This window comes from Helianthus annuus, chromosome 8, assembly GCF_002127325.2.
Source record: "Helianthus annuus cultivar XRQ/B chromosome 8, HanXRQr2.0-SUNRISE, whole genome shotgun sequence".
NCBI lineage: Eukaryota > Viridiplantae > Streptophyta > Magnoliopsida > Asterales > Asteraceae > Helianthus > Helianthus annuus.
Window position 1 is genome coordinate 100,639,581 of NC_035440.2, and position 17,420 is coordinate 100,657,000.

The 17,420-nt window shown below is 34.7% G+C and overlaps 1 protein-coding gene and 1 long non-coding RNA gene across 3 annotated transcripts; one reads left to right on the plus strand and one right to left on the minus strand.

The window, feature by feature from the left end:
• Positions 1 to 7,370: 7,370 nt before the first annotated feature.
• Positions 7,371 to 11,511, minus strand: LOC110912009 (alcohol dehydrogenase 1). Of its 2 annotated transcripts, XM_022156671.2 has the most exons (10): positions 11,434 to 11,511; positions 11,091 to 11,227; positions 9,687 to 9,733; positions 8,973 to 9,298; positions 8,796 to 8,878; positions 8,620 to 8,695; positions 8,469 to 8,530; positions 8,297 to 8,392; positions 7,772 to 7,933; positions 7,371 to 7,686 (listed from the first exon to the last, which is right to left on the minus strand). In XM_022156671.2, exons 1-10 carry the CDS (start codon positions 11,459 to 11,461, stop codon positions 7,570 to 7,572), a joined length of 1,134 nt encoding a protein of 377 aa, XP_022012363.1. In that variant the 5' UTR covers positions 11,462 to 11,511; the 3' UTR covers positions 7,371 to 7,569. The 2 variants fall into 2 exon arrangements, with proteins under 2 accessions (XP_022012363.1, XP_022012362.1); XM_022156670.1 differs by lacking the exon at positions 11,434 to 11,511 and having other exon boundaries at positions 11,091 to 11,258.
• A 2,407-nt stretch (positions 11,512 to 13,918) lies between these two features.
• Positions 13,919 to 17,148, plus strand: LOC110912010. Its single transcript, XR_004864002.1, has 4 exons — positions 13,919 to 14,325; positions 16,370 to 16,466; positions 16,592 to 16,682; positions 16,853 to 17,148. It is a non-coding gene; the product is annotated as an uncharacterized LOC110912010 (long non-coding RNA).
• The last annotated feature ends 272 nt before the right edge of the window (positions 17,149 to 17,420 follow it).

The window sequence follows — 17,420 nt, forward strand, 5'->3', positions numbered from 1 at the left end:
AAAGAAATAAATTAAATGTTGATTAAACAATAGAAAATAGATGATGAGGTGAAGATCTGAATTGGTTTAGTGAAAAATCGTAAGTTAAAGATATAATCATACACATAGTTCAACTCTTCCATAGTTAAATCAGTATGTTGTTGAGGACGATAGACTTCTATATGTTGAGTCTATATGTTGAGGGTTTGAAGGTGGAGTATTTGAAGGTTGAGGGTTTGAGTGTCAACTAGATGATCATCGAAGATTTGAAGGTGGAGGGTTTGAAGGTAGACGGATGATCATCGAAAATTTAAAGGTCTTGTAGGATCGATCAGACTTAGATAACCGCCACCCAAATCTCTAAATTGCTATGGCTTTTGGCGTGAAATGTGAATTATGATCTGCAAATGTGGGTGGAAAGACGAATTGAATTTATAGCCACTAGAAAAGTTAGCCATTGAAAAAAAGGTAGGAGTGTAAATTGTTTAAAAAAACTAACAAAAGTTGAGAGGACACTTAATAAATTCGTTAAAAATTGAGGGATAGGAATGTAAATTATTAAAAAAACTAACAAAAGATGAGGGGAAAATGATAAGTAACAAAAGAGGTTAAAAAAAGAGTGAAATGCCAATTTAGTCCCTGTGGTTTGGGCTATTTTGTCAGTTTAGTCCAAAGGTTTCATTTTTAACCTGTGAGTCCAAAAAGGTTTCACAGTTGCCATTTTAGTCCACTGTGTTAACTTTATCCATTTTTTCTGTTAACGAGAAGGCCAATTCGGTCATTTTATATGGCTGAATTGTCCTTTTAGTTAACAGAATTACATACAAAATGACCAAATTGGCCTTCTCGTTAACAGAAAATATAGATGAAGTTAACCCAGTGGACTAAAATGGCAACTATGAAACATTTTTGGACCCACAGGTTAAAAATGAAACCTTTGGACTAAACTGGTAAAATGGCCCAAACCACAGGGACTAAAATAGCATTTAACTCTAAAAAAATTATTGTGAGGTGGTTAAAAATACCACTCAAATAGGTACAAAAATGCCATGAAGAAGGAAATGTTAATTATGTGAGTGAATGATATTTTTGTAATTTAAAGAAAAAGGAAAGGGATATTGGTTAATGTAGTTAAGGATGTAATTTAATATATAGTATATAACTATAATAAGGATTAAATAAAAGAAAAATAGATGATGTGGTGAAGATATGAATTAGTTTAGTGAAAAGTCTTAAGTTTTAGAGTAAACTGCCAAAATGGTCTCTGAGGTTTGATTACTTTTGCCACTTTAGTTCAAAACTCAAAACTTCTGAATCTGGGTCCCTGTGGTTTCAATTTTGATGTCATTTTCATCCAAAAGCAAAAGATGGTCAGATTTTTCAGTTAACATCCATTTTTTTTACTTTTATCTCCCTTTTAATAAAGGGCAAAATAGTCATTTTTTTAATTTGTTATAATAAAACGTTAAAAGATCATTTCGCCTTTCATTAAAAGGGAAGCAAAAGACAGAAGAACAGACTGTTAACTGAAAAAATCTGACAAGATTTTGATTTTAGATGAAAATGACAACAAAATTGAAATCATAGGGACCCAAATTCAAAAAGTTTGAGTTTTGGACTAATTTGGCAAAATTGACCAAATCTCAGGAACCATTTTAGCAGTTTACTCTAAGTTTTAATATCCACTATCACAACCCAACCCAACCCAACCCATTGTTTGATTAAAAAACTAATTTCTCTATCTTCCACCTACACAACCCAACCCAATTCAAAATTTCACACATATTCACAACCCAACCCAATTCAAAATTTCACACATATTCACAACCCAACCTAAACTAATATATTATTAAATAAATATGATTTATTGAAGGAATTATCAGTTAAGAAAAAAATTAAAAAAGAAAGATAAAAACAGTGCACCAATTAAATTCGAACATGTGGTATGATGTTGGGTTGCAACCTAGGTTGCCATTTCAACCAGGTTGTAGACTTTTTCTAATAAAGAATTAGTTTTTCATTTTTATTAAATCCATATGCCAAACAACCCAAAAGAAATGGTTGCCATAGTGGGCTATGTCTGTTCTCGGTTCAATTTTGGCTTTGATTTTGTCTTGATGCATTTTTTCCTTTTTTATCTTTTTCTTTTTTTTTTTTGGTCTTAAGTTGAGTTTTAATTCCTGTTTTGTTTTTCTTTTTTTCGTTTGGTTTTTTTTTATAAACTAGTGGGAACATGCGTGTGAGGGGGTCGACAATTTACACCAATAAAGATGTAGGCGCTATTGTAAATAACGCTGATATACGTAAAGATTTATAAGATACAATTAAAAGTGCGTATATGGATTTATGACGCCATTATTTATAAGATACAAATTGAAGTGCATATATACATTTATAAAAATGAAATTATTTAATAGTATTTATTTGTGTTTAGAGTGAAATAATGTTTTTTTTTTCTATTTTAAATGTGTTTTAGTCTATCTTTATTAACACAAGAATATTACATGTCAAGGGATTATTGTAGGTCCCGATGGACTACGATGATTTCTTGTTTCGGATGCCGTAACGAGTGCGGAATCCCCGTTATGACACAAACCGAGCGAGAGAGTAAACACGAAACAAAGATTCAACATTTAACAAGATGTGTATTCAAATTGACAGAGTTTCGGTATAAGATTTATACAAAACAAGCACTCCGGCAACTCTCTCTCACTACACTTTCTCTAAGCTTCTACCGGCTCCTATTTTAAACTGAACTGCAAGTGCTGTTTATATAAGCAAATGCCCAGCTCCTTCACGAAAGACATATTGGGCCACGAGACAAGTCAAGGCCCACGAAATACTTGGTGTTTCGTGGATCCATATCTGCGAATAATAAAACCCACGAAACATTGGGTTTTTCGTTAGTTCCATAATTGCATGCATAACATGGGTTCTTCGTTGACTACCATAGGCTAAACTCCAACATTCTTGGATATCCCATGCAGGCACAAGTTATTCTTCGTGAGCCTAGTCCATGCAAAGTCATTCATGTTTGTGTATTTTATTCATGTGACATCATCATGACATCGTCATGATGGTGTCATCTCGTATGAACTTCGTTCTCGCATCGCAAATGACGGGTCGTACGACGAAGGAACGTCGTTAACTTCGGTCTTGAACCGAGCCGAACTAAGCCGAGCCAAACTGAACCGAGCCACATCCACAGAAAGCTGCATCAACAATTATAATTTTATATTTAACATAGATATTATTACTATTTTTTTTTTCATAAATGATTATGTTTGTTTGATGGAAACTCTAAAGAGGAAGAAAATGATTAAGAGAGGAAAAATTATAAGATCACCATTTAGATGTGGTACTATAGGCCTAATATGTTGTTTGACATCTTAAAATTTTGTATAGTTAGATTTTTGTTCATTCAGTTTCTTTATAGTGTATTTCGTCCCTATGGTTTGTCGAAAATCACTATTTCAGTCCATTAGTCTAAAAATTGCGATTTCAGTCCCTGTGGTTTCACTTTCATAACCATTTCAGTCCACATCGTAACCATTTCAGTCCTTATACTTACAGAATAAATGGATTGAAATGGTTACGAAAGTGAAACCACAAGGACTGAAATGGTTATGAAAGTGAAACCACAGGGACTGAAATCGCAATTTTTAAACTAATGGACTAAAATAGTGATTTTTGACAAACCATAGGGACAAAAACAGTAATTAACTCTTTAAATTACTTATAAATCGTTTTAAATTACATCATCAAATGCTTATTTTTATTTATGTTTTCATGTAAGTTTTACTATAAAATCGATCGGTTGCAAAGTGCGGTGGAAACTAACCACTAACTTAATAGTTTAAATTTTTTATTTTGTTTTTTTTTCTTTTTTTTTTTTTTTTGTCATTGGAGACTAACCAGTAACTTAAATTTTTAATTTTGTTTTTTGTCATTAATAATTACTTTTTAAACATATAAATCGGTCTGTCGTGATTCGTGAAGCGCGGGTATAAGTATAACCCGGTGGAAACTGAACAGCAACCTTAATATTTTTTTTGTTTAAAATTATTATAATTATTTTTTACCATATTTTGTTTTTTTCTTATAACTTTTAAAGATACTATGTATTAAAAAAATGTATGTATACAATTGCAACGTGTCAATTTTTATCTACATCTTGATACAATTCTTTTTCAGAACCACATTGTGACAAGTAATTACAACACAATCATACATGTTATCAAAATCCACTACAAGAAATGGGGTAATAGCGGCAACATACAATATGTCGCCGCTATTGCCCTTATCCGCACCCGGTGTCCCAAGTGAAACCCTAGCCACACGTTTCTTATCCTCATCCAACGGATGGGGTTTATCCACGTTAATAGGGGCGACAGATTATATCAATAGCGGCGACAGGTTGTCGCCCCTATTGGTCCTGCGAATAAACAGAGAAAACAGCGCCATTTCTTCTCTCCTTCTTCCACTTTCCCCAAAACCTTTCATCTCCTCTCACGGGTTATTCTCTAAATCGGCTATATCTCTTCATTTTTACCATTTTCTACTTCAAATCGGTTAGTATTGTTAATTTTATGTTGAATTTCTTGTTTATTTTGTTATATATGTTGTTAATTTCTTGATTCTTGGTGTATGTATATGTGTATACTAGAGAATTTCTATATGTTCAATTTCTTCTATAATTCATGTTATATATGTTATATGTATACTAGATATCGGACCTGTCGCCGCTAAAAGTCCAACTAACCTTTGGCGGCGACAGGTCGCCGCTATTAACTTTAGCGGCACAGATTACGACTTTTAGCGGCGACAACTGTCTATTGGTCGATTTTCTTATAGTGATCGTCTCTCATTTAGGTTTTTTTTTTTTATAATTAACACCACACAAAATTTGGTTTTGTACTAGTGAGGTTAATTGACCTTTTACATTTTGATTATTTTAATCTGATGTATGGGAGGCTTTGATGGTGTGCGGGGAGGACCTCCGCACAAGGCCCACGATTTCGAGGGACATGCGATTTAAAAAAAAATCCCATATGTATATGTTATTTTTTTAAATATTAAACACATACCACTTCCAATTTAGGCCCATTTACAATTCAGTTTTTATGGTTTATAATATAGCTCACTTGAAGTTAGGTTTATTGAGCCCAATACTAATTTGATTTTTTTTATTAAATAATAACATAACATAACGGAAAGGTACATTTTTTCAATCTCGAACAGGGTACGTGAATTCTCAGAGACACCTCTGATATGATTGCATTATAAAAATCTGAGTAAAAAAATTATTCAAAGTTAAAAAGGATCAAATATAATTCGGCTTTAATTTTGCCCGAACGATATTGAAAACAAAGTTGTAAGTAGAGTTTTTTTTTATCGTAGCTATAGCTAGTGTCATGTCAGACTATCAATAAGTACAAGTGGTTCATCACCAAACCGTCTCTGACCAAACAACATCAATAGAGTATTAGATACCGATATTCGTGTTCGTGTTTGTGGTTTTAGATCGATGTGAAACATGCGTCTTCGATCTATATAACAACTTTATTATTGGAATATTTTATGCGTATGATAATGTAATGAACCGAACAAGTGAATGTTTGAACCCAATTGAGCAAGTCTTAAAAGTTTGCAAGTAGAAGCCAACAATCTCTAATTTGTTTTTTTATACTACTCACTAAACCTTGTATCTCTATCCTTCTAATTAAACGATTTCAAGAAGTTACAAAGATGCGTTTTACCATCATACACCCCCTAAAGGTTAAAAAAAAACTTGCCTATCTTGTGATCACTTTGGTAGATTGGTTACATCATTGTTCTACCACCACCAACCCCTAAAGGTTAAAAAAAAAAAAAAAAAAAAACTCCATAACATTTGCTATCCATGTATCACAATAAAACTTGGCATTAAGTCAGACATATTCACGCCAACGATGTTGGTTTATGCCCAAGATCAAATAAACACCAAGAATACAAACTCTTGTATAAAAATAGAAACTGAGTAGTAAAAGAAATGAATATTGCGAGTAAACAAAGGACTGATATCTTTATTCATTAACCAAGAAACTTTTATATAGGCACTACATTCCAACGTAAACAAAAGACTTCTTCAAAATAACAATAAAATACTACTTTTATGCTCTCTTTCTTAGCGCTCCGCCCCCTTGTATAGTAAGGGGAACTTTGGTTGCGGCAAAGAAAAGTTTGATTCAGAGTGGAGCGGCTTTTTTCAAAAAGATGAGGGGAAAGTCAGTAAAGATGTCTGGAAACACTTTTGCACGAAAAGGGAGTAGTTGACTCACATTCTCAAGAATAGTTAAACCTTTTTATACCTATTCTTCTCTTTTACTACTAATATGTGCTCACACACATAGCACTTTATTACTTGACCATAAGGGTAAGCGGGGCGTATGCGGGGACCAAGATCGGGGACCTGCTTGCCGATTAGTGAAGGTGCCGCCAACACCTCGGTAAAGGAAATCGGGGAGGAGAGATGGAGGGGGAACGGTGGCGGCTCACCGAAGAGAGAGGGAGGAGAGAGAGAGGGAGTGACCAATCACAACTTTCCTTTTTTTTTTTTTTTAAAAAAAAAAAAAAAAACCAATTCACCTAAGAGGGGAGTGGCGCCATCAAATTGGGGTGTTAGGGGAGTTTAAGAGGGGAGTTGACGTGGCACACGGGGATTGGTTTGGCGTAAGAGAGGGGACTCACCTATTAGGTGAGCACCCCCTTCACCCTAACATGCAACCTTTAACTAAGGGTGATCGGGGCACCCTTCGGTGACCTCAGTTGCCGCTTAGGTGGGGTGCCGCCATCAAGGCGATGAGATAGAGAGAGGGAGGAAACCGGTGGGGAGCTACCGAAGAGAGGGGGATGAGAGAGGGAGGAGGGGACCAATCAAAAGTTTTCTTTTTTTTCTTTTTTTTTTTTTAAAAAAAAACAATTCACCTAAGAGGGGAGTGCCGCCATCAATTTAGGGTGTTAGGGGAATTTAAGAGGAGAGTTGACATGGCACACGAGGATTGGTTGGGCGTAAGAGAGGGGACTCACCTCTTAGGTGAGTACCCCTTACACCCTAATAATTATTAAATACCCATTAGACCAAATTGTTACTAACCAATGAAAACCCACGATCCATGTCAAGATTATCCAACAAGCAAGGGCGGACCCAAGCTTTGGCGTGGGTGGACGGGCGCCCCCCTTGAAAAAAGATTTTTAGTGTATTTTCGAGGTAAAAATCCCGACTGCACCCCTTGAAAATTTGGTTGAACCCTTCGTTCGCACCCCCAGAAAATAATTCCTGGGTCCGCCACTGCCAACAAACGAGACGAGACAGACATTCGCAATAAATCAATAATATAGCGTGGTCGGTATGGATGGAAATCAAACGTTTTTATAACTACCAACACCAAAAAAGTTGCATCATTAAAACTGAAACCTTACATACCATATAATGTTATATATCTAGCTTCCATGGGAATTATAAGTCCCATTGTACCAAGCTTTATTCCTCTATGCATGCATATCATATACTAAAAACCATATATTATTAACATACGCAACGTGACCCGCCTATGCATCCATTCGGATGATGCAACGGAGACTTTCACCTTTAAGCATGTAGTCAAACGCTTTGTTGATCTCCGAGAAACCAACACTGTGTGTTATAAACTTCTCAACTTCTAATTCCTGCACCACAAACATGCATTATTGTACTATATGTATAGTAACCTTATGAACAAAATGAACCCAGGATTATTATTAAAAAAATTACCTTATTCATGTATTTCTCGACAACACCTGGAATATCGGTACGGGGCTTATAGTTACCGAAAAAGGTACCCTTCAGAGTCCTCTCGTTCAGGAAATTTATAGGAAGAGTTTTGAACTCGTCGTCTTTGTTCGGGACCCCAACAAGTACAGCCACACCCCAACCCTAGATAGATACAAATGAACTTCTGGTTAGTACCCCAGTTAGTAGATGTGGCAAGATGGGTGGGTCAGAAAGAGCGGGTTAGGGTTGAAATATGTCGGTGTTTAATGCGGGTTTAAGCAGTTAGGTTGACCCCCCAAACATGTCATGTGCTTTTTCTGTAAATAATTTGAAGTGTTACTTTAGTATTAAAATAACTAAATCTTTTAATAAAAAGATGTTAATGAGGTTTTATGCATTGATTTTCTTTTAACTTCCTATCCGTTTTACTAATTTGACCCGTCGATACATTCGGTAGTCATAAGTAAACGGGTCAAAAGGGCCATCTCTACAAGTAACAAAAAGATGGGTATGAAAATGTGTTACATCATGAACACATTCAAAAGCGGAAATCATAGCCTTGACATTTCCAGTGCACTCAACACTTCTATCAACACCACCATCCGTCATCTCAGCAATGACCTAACGAGGTTCAAAAAAGATACGTAAGTATCACCAAAAAGAGAATATATATGCAAGTATATTGTGCTAAAAAAACCTCATGGATTGGTTTATCATGATCTTTTGGATTCACGAATTCGGTAACACCAAACTTCTTGGCTGTTAACAAACAACATTTTTAGAGAAATTAATGTATGTTAAGAAGCAAGTCATTTGATACAAAAAAAGTCAAACATTGACCAACTCACCTTCATTGGCTCTGCTCGGATTTAGATCGATACCGATGATTCTAGAAGCCCCGGCAATGCGAGCTCCTTCAGCAGCCTGAGAAACAAAAGAAAACCGAAAGTTACAAAGATGATATATTCAAAATTTACAAAGTCAAATGTACATATTGAAGTAAAAAAAACAGAAGTCAACTCACAGCAAGCCCTACAGCTCCTAGCCCAAATATAGCAACACTCATACCCTTTTTCGGTTTTGCGACATTCAGGGTTGCACCCATGCCTTCATGCCAAAAAACAACAAAAATATGTTAAGCCCATTCTATACTATACATGTGACACGTTCTAATATACTGAAACGATAAAAACAACCGAACCTGTAGAAATGCCACAGCTAAGAACACAGACTTTATCAAGTGGAGCATCGGGGTTGATCTTAGCAACACACCCAGAATGAACAACCGTGTACTCGCTAAAGGTTGACGTCCCAAGGAAATGGTAGATCGGTTGACCGTCTTTTGAAAACCTCGACTTACCATCATTGATCATAACACCCCTATCTGTATTAATCCTAAGAAGATCACACATATTACTATCTTCCGACTTACAATGTCGGCACTCGCCACATTCTCCTGTGAATATTGGGAGGACTTTGTCCCCCGGTTTCAGTTCGGTCACACCCTCACCTACACTTTCTACAATTCTGTAGAGTAAAGTAAAAAACTTAATAAGAGAAGTTCAATTAAATTTCGGTAAATAATATAGAAGGGATAATATATGTGGATCGAGGTCACACGAGCCTTCCAACTTCTTTTTTAAGGTTGTGATATTACTTCATAGGAAACCTATGCATCAAGTTTCTTTTGTATCAACACGCTATAAGTTATTATTGTTTCTTTTCAAAAACATTAACAGAACTTTCGTGTCAACCAACATGTTTTTGTCGGTAATTGATATAAATGAAACCAGATACATACTTGGATGAGTCACCTATATATATGTGATCTTGATAGGAAATTAAAAAATGAATACTTTGGTGGTGTTCACATCAATTATCCCAATACAAGAAGTTTATAAAAGTTTTAGCATACCCTCCGGCTTCGTGGCCCAATATGCGAGGAAACAAGGGGTTTTGTCCCTACAAAACATACAACGATAGTTTTAGTTCACAGAAAAATGATAGGAAGCTTGTATCTGTTAAATCATACATAAGGTTCTTGCAAAGCATACTAGTACATTTCACACATTTAAGAAAATTAACCAAGAAGAAAATAAAGAGAGTTATTATTCACACATCCCTTCTCTCTCTCTATCTCTCTGTATAGATATGTATAGAGAGAGATAGAGTGTAAAAGTATGTGCTATATAGATATGTATAGAGAGAGATAAGAGTTTAAAAGTATGTGAGAATAAGATAGAGTGAGTGTGGAATAGTGAGAGCCAGGATAAAACTGTAAAACAGTTTTTTGTTGGCTAACTCACGAACCCTTTAATTTTACTCTTAAATCTATTAATTTTACTCACCCTTTAATTTTACTCTTAAATCTATTAATTTTACTCTTAAATCTACACATATTTCCACTTTAGGATTTGATCAACATGAATACTCCTCCATATACCATGCAACCCTAGGTGGATAATTCTAGATGAATAAAAGTGTAGACTGCAAATTTTATAGAGTAAAGTAAAGTTTGGTTAAAAATTCTTTTCGAATTTCAACACTTATCCTCTAAAAATGATCTTTTTTATAAATAATTAATATATTTAATAGGATCACTAATATATGCTATTAAAATAAGAATATTTATTTGGTTACAACATATTAAAACACATTTACAAGTTTACTTTCAACTCATCTAATCTAATTATTATGCTTATCTAACTTTATAAGGTTGGTTGAATGTAAAATAAAACTCTAGATTCTTTTATTTAAAAAAAAAAAAATTATGATTAAGGTGGTTCTAGAATTCTACTTGCTAATTTCCACAAACAAGAAAAACAAACACACATCTTTAGAAAATTAAAATGATCAAAACACAGTAAAAAATAGGGTTAATAAGAATATCACCTAAGCATTTAATTTCAAATAAACTCCCAACAAACCACAATTTATTCCAACTCAAAAACTATAAATTAGCAACCTCTTTTTGTGCATATATGTGTTGTAGTATCTAATGTTTATGGAGTTTTTCAAAAAATAAAAAATAAAAAATATTTTACTTTTAAACCCCAAAAGTATTTGCTTTTTTATTTTAACCCAAACTTTTTATTTTCCAATTAAACCCAACAACTTTTTAACTTTGTTCCCTTGTACTTTACGTTTCGTTCTAAATTTTGCGAGTTAATACGGCGTAACATGCGTGTGTTTCAACGTTTTTACGTTGTCTATTTTTTTCCCGTTTGACTGGTTTGAGATATCATGCGGGTCGTGTTTAATATTAAAAACGAAGAACCAACTAATAACCTTAAGGTATAGAGATAAATATATATATAACCTTAGCTTCCCAGAAGTAAACATCGGTGTGACACAACGACGTGAAGAGGATCTTCAACCGGACCTCCATCTTCTGCGGCGGCGCCACCTCCACTTCCTCCATCACCAGCGGCTTTCCGGCTTCCCGAGCCACCGCAGCTACACACACAATTAAATTAAAATATTTCATATATCATATGATTCGATAAATCCTCAACCAAATAAATTCAAAACAACACTATTCTATTTAACATATTAGAAATTAAAAAACTTGTGATCCGAAACAAGAACTGATAACGATCGAATAACAGAATATTAGATCATGCATCGTAAAATAAAGATCAAAACAAATGAGATAATATTACCTTTGCATCGAATTACTTCACCAGACATTGCCGTAAACTCGCGTTATTGTTTTGATTTGATTTGATTTTGTGTGTCAGAAGCGAAGGTGGTGATGGGGATTTATAAAGTCGAAAATGGAAAGTTGGAAACCACCGCCATGACTCGGAGGGACACATGTAAGCACGATAATTTACCATTTTGTATTTATTTTAATTTAATTTAATTAATTTAATTTGATTTTTGTTTTTTTTTTTCGGGTTATAAACGAGGCGAGCCACTGGTGAGCTACTTGGTGTCAGGTCGTTAGAAATTTAAACAGATTTGAGCTTAAACGAGCTTGAGCTATTTTTAAGGCTTAATTAGTAAACGAGTTTGAATCCGAGCTTCAGATATTGAGGTTGAGCCGGTTTACGAGCCTAAATGAACCTTTTTATATAATTTTTTTATTATATATATATACACACACGTATACGTCTAACTAGTTATAAAATTATATAAATAAAATAATTTAATAATAAGCGAGCCAAGCTTGAGTGTGAACTCTTTAAAAGTTAAATAAGCTCGGACTTAGCTTCGCTCATTTACACTCTAGAAAAACTTTTGGGAAAATTACCAAAGTGGCCGTTTGACCAAGCCAATTTCGAAAATAGCCATTTGACTAGGCATAATGCACCCTCCCATCAAAGTGAACTCCCATATTTATGCACCTTCAATCCAACCACCAGCTAGCCGACACGTGTCCCTGCCGCCTGAACCGGCTTTATGCCGCGTCGCCTGTCAGCCGAGCCGCTTCCCCCCCAAGCCAAGCCGCTTCGCCGCCTGCCCACAAGTACAAGCCATGCCGCCTAAAGTACAAGCCAAGCCGCGTAAAGTACAAGCCGAGCCGCTTCAGTAGCATTTTTTAAAAAATATCAAAATATATAAAAAAACATCAAGAAAATATCAAAAAATATCAAAAAAAAATCAAAAAAATATCAAAATACTCTTTCTCTCCATATATTTAATAACTCGGTTGAATATTGTGAAGAATAGAATTCATTTTTATCTCTTTTCTCTTTGTTTTTTATCAATTATTAATTTAATAATTTAATATTTTATTAAATTAAATAAACTAATATTTTAATAAATTAGTTTTTGGTTAACAAGGTTAGTAGAAAACTAACCTAGTTAGTAGATCCTTTAATACATTCAAAATAACCTAGTTAGTCCAACTAGGTTAGTTTTTATAAAAGAAACCACTAACTGAGTTAGAAAACTCAGTTAGTTCAGTTAAGAGTCAAAAAAAAGAAACAAAAAGGGAAGCTGAAGCGGCTCGTATGCAGGGTGTAGCGGCTTGGATGTCTGATGAAACGGCTAGAGGACAGGTTATAGCGGCTTGGGGGTAAAGCGGCTTAAATTCAGAGTATAGAGGCTTGGAATGGGGTAAAGCGGCTCGGCTTTAACATGAAGCGGCTCGGCTTGGCAGTCCTCAAAGCGGCATAAATCAGGCATTCTGCGAAGCGGCTTGGCTTGGGGGGGAAGCGGCTCGGCTGACAGGCGACGCGGCATAAAGCCGGTTCAGGCTGCAGGGACACGTGTCGGCTAGCTGGTGGTTGGATTGAAGGTGCATAAATATGAGAGTTCACTTTGATGGGAGGGTGCATTATGCCCAGTCAAATGGCTATTTTCGAAATTGGCTTGGTCAAACGGCCACTTTGCTAATTTTCCCAAAACTTTTTGTTCAGGCTGAACAACTTACACGTCGTAAACCTACTTTTAAGATTTACACCGATGTCAATGATGATACTTATCTACTCAACCATTTGAGTAAATATATTCAGTGCATCAAAGATACGACTATGCTAGAACTGCTTTAGTGTTTATTTATTTATTTATTTATTTATTTTTATGTGTTTTTAAGATGTAAAAAGTTTAAATACAACACATTTCATAACTAAATATAGAGTATCTTTCGGTCCAAGTTTTGTGACAATTTTAGAAACAGAATTTAATATATCATTATAAACGTATTTTTATTTAGCATAACATATATTTTTATGTTAATACTTTGTTATTTATATCATTTGAAACTAAAATTTTCATACTATATATTTCATTTCATAAATCAATGAGTTAATTACTGTTTTCGTCCCTATGGTTTGTCAAAAATCACTATTTCAATCCATTAGTTTAAAAATTGCGATTTCAGTCCCTGTGGTTTCACTTTCATAACCATTTTAGTCCCTGTGGTTTCACTTTCGTAACCATTTCAATCCATTTATTCTGTCAGTACAGGGACTGAAATGGTTACGAGGTGGACTGAAATGGTTACGAAAGTGAAACCAAAAGGACTGAAATCGCAATTTTTAAACTAATAGATTGAAATAGTGATTTTAGACAAACCACAGAGACGAAAACAGTAATCTATTATCTATATTAAAACAAAACACTTTGGTGCCACTTGGCATTATTTTAATCCTCTAATTGCCACCTGGCAACTTAATAATCCTCACAATTGTGATTTGAGCGGCAATATACTCCTCACACTCACACGCCTCTTCCTTCCACAATACGATTCACAAACCCTAATTTATCAATCGAGTGCGGATCTAAACCAGACCCATGGACAAACATCCTACATAATCTCTCATAACCCGTTCCCAAACCCTATTTTCCATCGCTTCCTGTTTCGTAATCTACCAACGTTGAAGACTTGTGTGTTCATTGAGAATTCGAATTATGGCAGTGTGAAGATGAAGCTTGCGCTAGCGCTAAATACGTGTTTATACGTCTCCGAAAGCTCCGATGACGTTGAATTTGTGAAAAGTTCGTCTAGAAGCTGTTCAGATTCTCCTCGGCGTATGCCGATCACTCCGACTCCGTCGTCTTCTGGTCTCCATGTGTTGAAAAACGGCGATAAATCGACGTCGGAGGTAGTGTTGGATACTCTTTGATTGTTAATTGTTAGTTGTTTGTTCTTGATTGTTAATTTCACTGTTATGTGTTTGATTGAAATTTTGAGATTAGGTTTAGATGTGTAAGTGAACTGGTGAAGGAATTAGTGAGTTACTGTGTGATTAGAACTGAAAGAGAATAGGTTAATTTTATTAATTGCATGTCATGTGTTTGATTGAAATTTTAGATTGAGAGTTTGAGATTGTATGTGATTAGGTTTAGATGTGTAGGTAGAAGTGATTTAAGTTAGTTTTATGTGAAGGAAGTACTAGATTACTATGTGATTAGAACAGGAAGAGAAAGGAGAGAAAGTTGTCGAAATATGGCGTTGAATTGTCGTAGGATGTAGATTTGAATATTGTTTAAATGTTGATTGTTGATTTTATTGTCATGTGTTTGATTGAAAGTTTGAGATTGTTTCTGCTTAGGTTTAGATGTGTAGTTAGAAATGATTGAGTTAGTTTTATGCGAAGGAATTAGTGAGTTACTGAGTCGTTAGAGCTGAAAGAGAAAGGAGATAAAGTTGTTATTCAGAGGAATATAGTTTAATTGTTAGTTTCATTGTCATGAGTTTGAACAAAACTTTGAGAATGTATGTGATTAGGTTTAGATGTGAATTAGTTTTATGTGAAGGAATTAGTGAATTACTGTGTAATTAGAATCGAAAGAGAAAGGAGAGAAAGTTGTTTCAGAAGCATATAGTAAGTAAATTAAACTTGATAAGAAATTACATCGAAATAGAAGGTAAACGGGCAACAAGCTGCACTGCCACCCCTTTTTGAATAGCAAAACCAAGTCTTTTAAAAACTACATTCATAGATGATAGATCTCGGGGTCATGACATTACTGTGCATGACCCTTTGGACTCGACTAAGCAGATCATATTAGACGGAAATACTTTTTTAACCATATATTGGTACTTGAAACAGGGCTTTTCTTGGTAGTGTCAGCAATCACTGAAATTCAAAACGTGAAGTGCCCGGTTCTTGTGGTAAAGAAAATTGTGTGAGTGAATCAGGCTGTGTTTGACTGTCGTGATTTAATGGTCGTCTGTTGTGCTTTGAATAAATAACATGTAGAAAAAAAACATCATGTAAAGTCGTAAATGAATAAAGTTGCTGCGTAGAACTGTATTTCCTGAACGTTCGTTTTTCGGTTCTTTTTTATGGGTACCGTGTTGATATCGTCTTTACATCGATTCTTTGTTTTTAGATAATTATCTTTTTTTTACGTGTCCGAAGGGTATTTTTGTCGTCAAGCATCTTTTTTTCGAAAGACATTTTTTACGACAAAACCGGTTATGTACCTGTGTGCCGCGTAAAGTAGTTTCAATATACGAGTGATCGTAAATGTGCTGCAAAAATAACTAAATAAGAACTTACTGAAACATAATGCAGCTTAGTTTAAATTCAATATGATCCAAATAAATCCGATCTTTCTTTGTCGAACGTTTTCGCTACAATATAAACTATGACATTATCCGAATATTCGGTTTAGGTTTGCTGCGAGTCTAACACCGCCTTGAGCTAATCTCCAGTTCACAATCGGCAAACGAGATAGAAAATAATCATCTGCAAAATAACACAAATTCTTGAATCATATATATAGTCAAACGCAGGGGTGTAGCTTTCAAGGGGCCGGGAGGGGCGCCCGACCCCCCGAACTTTTCGCTCAGTAATGTTATGTATGTACGTTTCGTATAGAATTTTTTAGGTATATACGTTTTCGAACCCCCCGGCTTTATATTTTTTTTTTACTTATATAGAATTTTTAGGTCCAGTGACTTCCAACCCCCCGGTGGAAATTTTCAAGCTTCGCCACTGGTCAAACGTTGACCGATTAGACAAACATGAATTACCTTCAAGAACTGAACCATTTGTAACTCCTTTGTATGCCCAGTTGCATGCTGCATTTATTCCTTCAGTTGCATATCTGTTCAAAGTCTTCAATGTCAAAAATTATACATTTCTTTTTTTTTTTTAGTTATTAATTTAAGGAATTTTTTTTTACGTTGTCGGGCAGGTTTTCTGATTTCCGTTGCAGTTCTCCCATGCTTTAACTTTAAGAGAGATGCTCAAAAACAGGAACTTGCTTCCTCATCTACAGATAGCCTTTATAAGTAAGTAACATTTTAGATCTGTTTTTGCAGCTACTCATAAATCGGTTTCAATATACTTAAAACATTAGAAACTGACTTAAAAACACAGTAATCAGTTGGTAGTGAAATCAATTTACCATTTGCAGGACCCTCAAAGATCAAGATGCCAATTTGAATTCATTGATAGGATGGTTAACTTCACTTGAACCATCAGGCACACCACAACGGAAAATAACGGTAAACAGGATTGTAATTATGCTATTTACTGAAATAATTAATTATATTAATTTACCTCATTGTTTTTTCATCTTCTTTTTGAGTGACTAGATATGACCGAACGTTGCTAATAAAATTAGGATAAGTACTGACTATGTGTTTGGTATTTTGGTCCGTTTGAGGTACATCAGAAGGTATAAATTTCGCTACGGAACAAGAGTTTGGCGATTTTGCTTTATGTGGAGGTTCACGTCACCATATAACAGTTTGGACTTAGACGTGAAGCCTAAGTTTGGAAAGGCGTAGAACAAAAATGATGATCTACCTGAGGATTCAATGCCAGTAGATATTATATATTTGTGTTAAGCCACCCGCGAAAATCGCGGGATCTTAGGCTAGTTAACTCTAAATCAATAAAAGGAATCTTTCGGTCCAAGAAAAGTTGACTCCTAATACATGAATGCTTAATATGGTAATTTTGTGACAATTTTATAAACATAATTTAATATATCATTATAAACGTATTTTGTTTAACATAAAATACATTTCTTATATTAGTAATTTGTTATGTTATTTACATCACTCAAAATTATAATTTTCATACATGGTTTTCAAGTATCATAGTATTTTTACGTCCAAGAAAAGTCGAGTTTCTAATACATGAACTTTTTGTAAGTATAAGTCTTTAAGAGCAGTTTAGCTTGTCATTCAAAAAAATATAGTCCTATTGAGAATCTATTCATTCTAACATTACATATC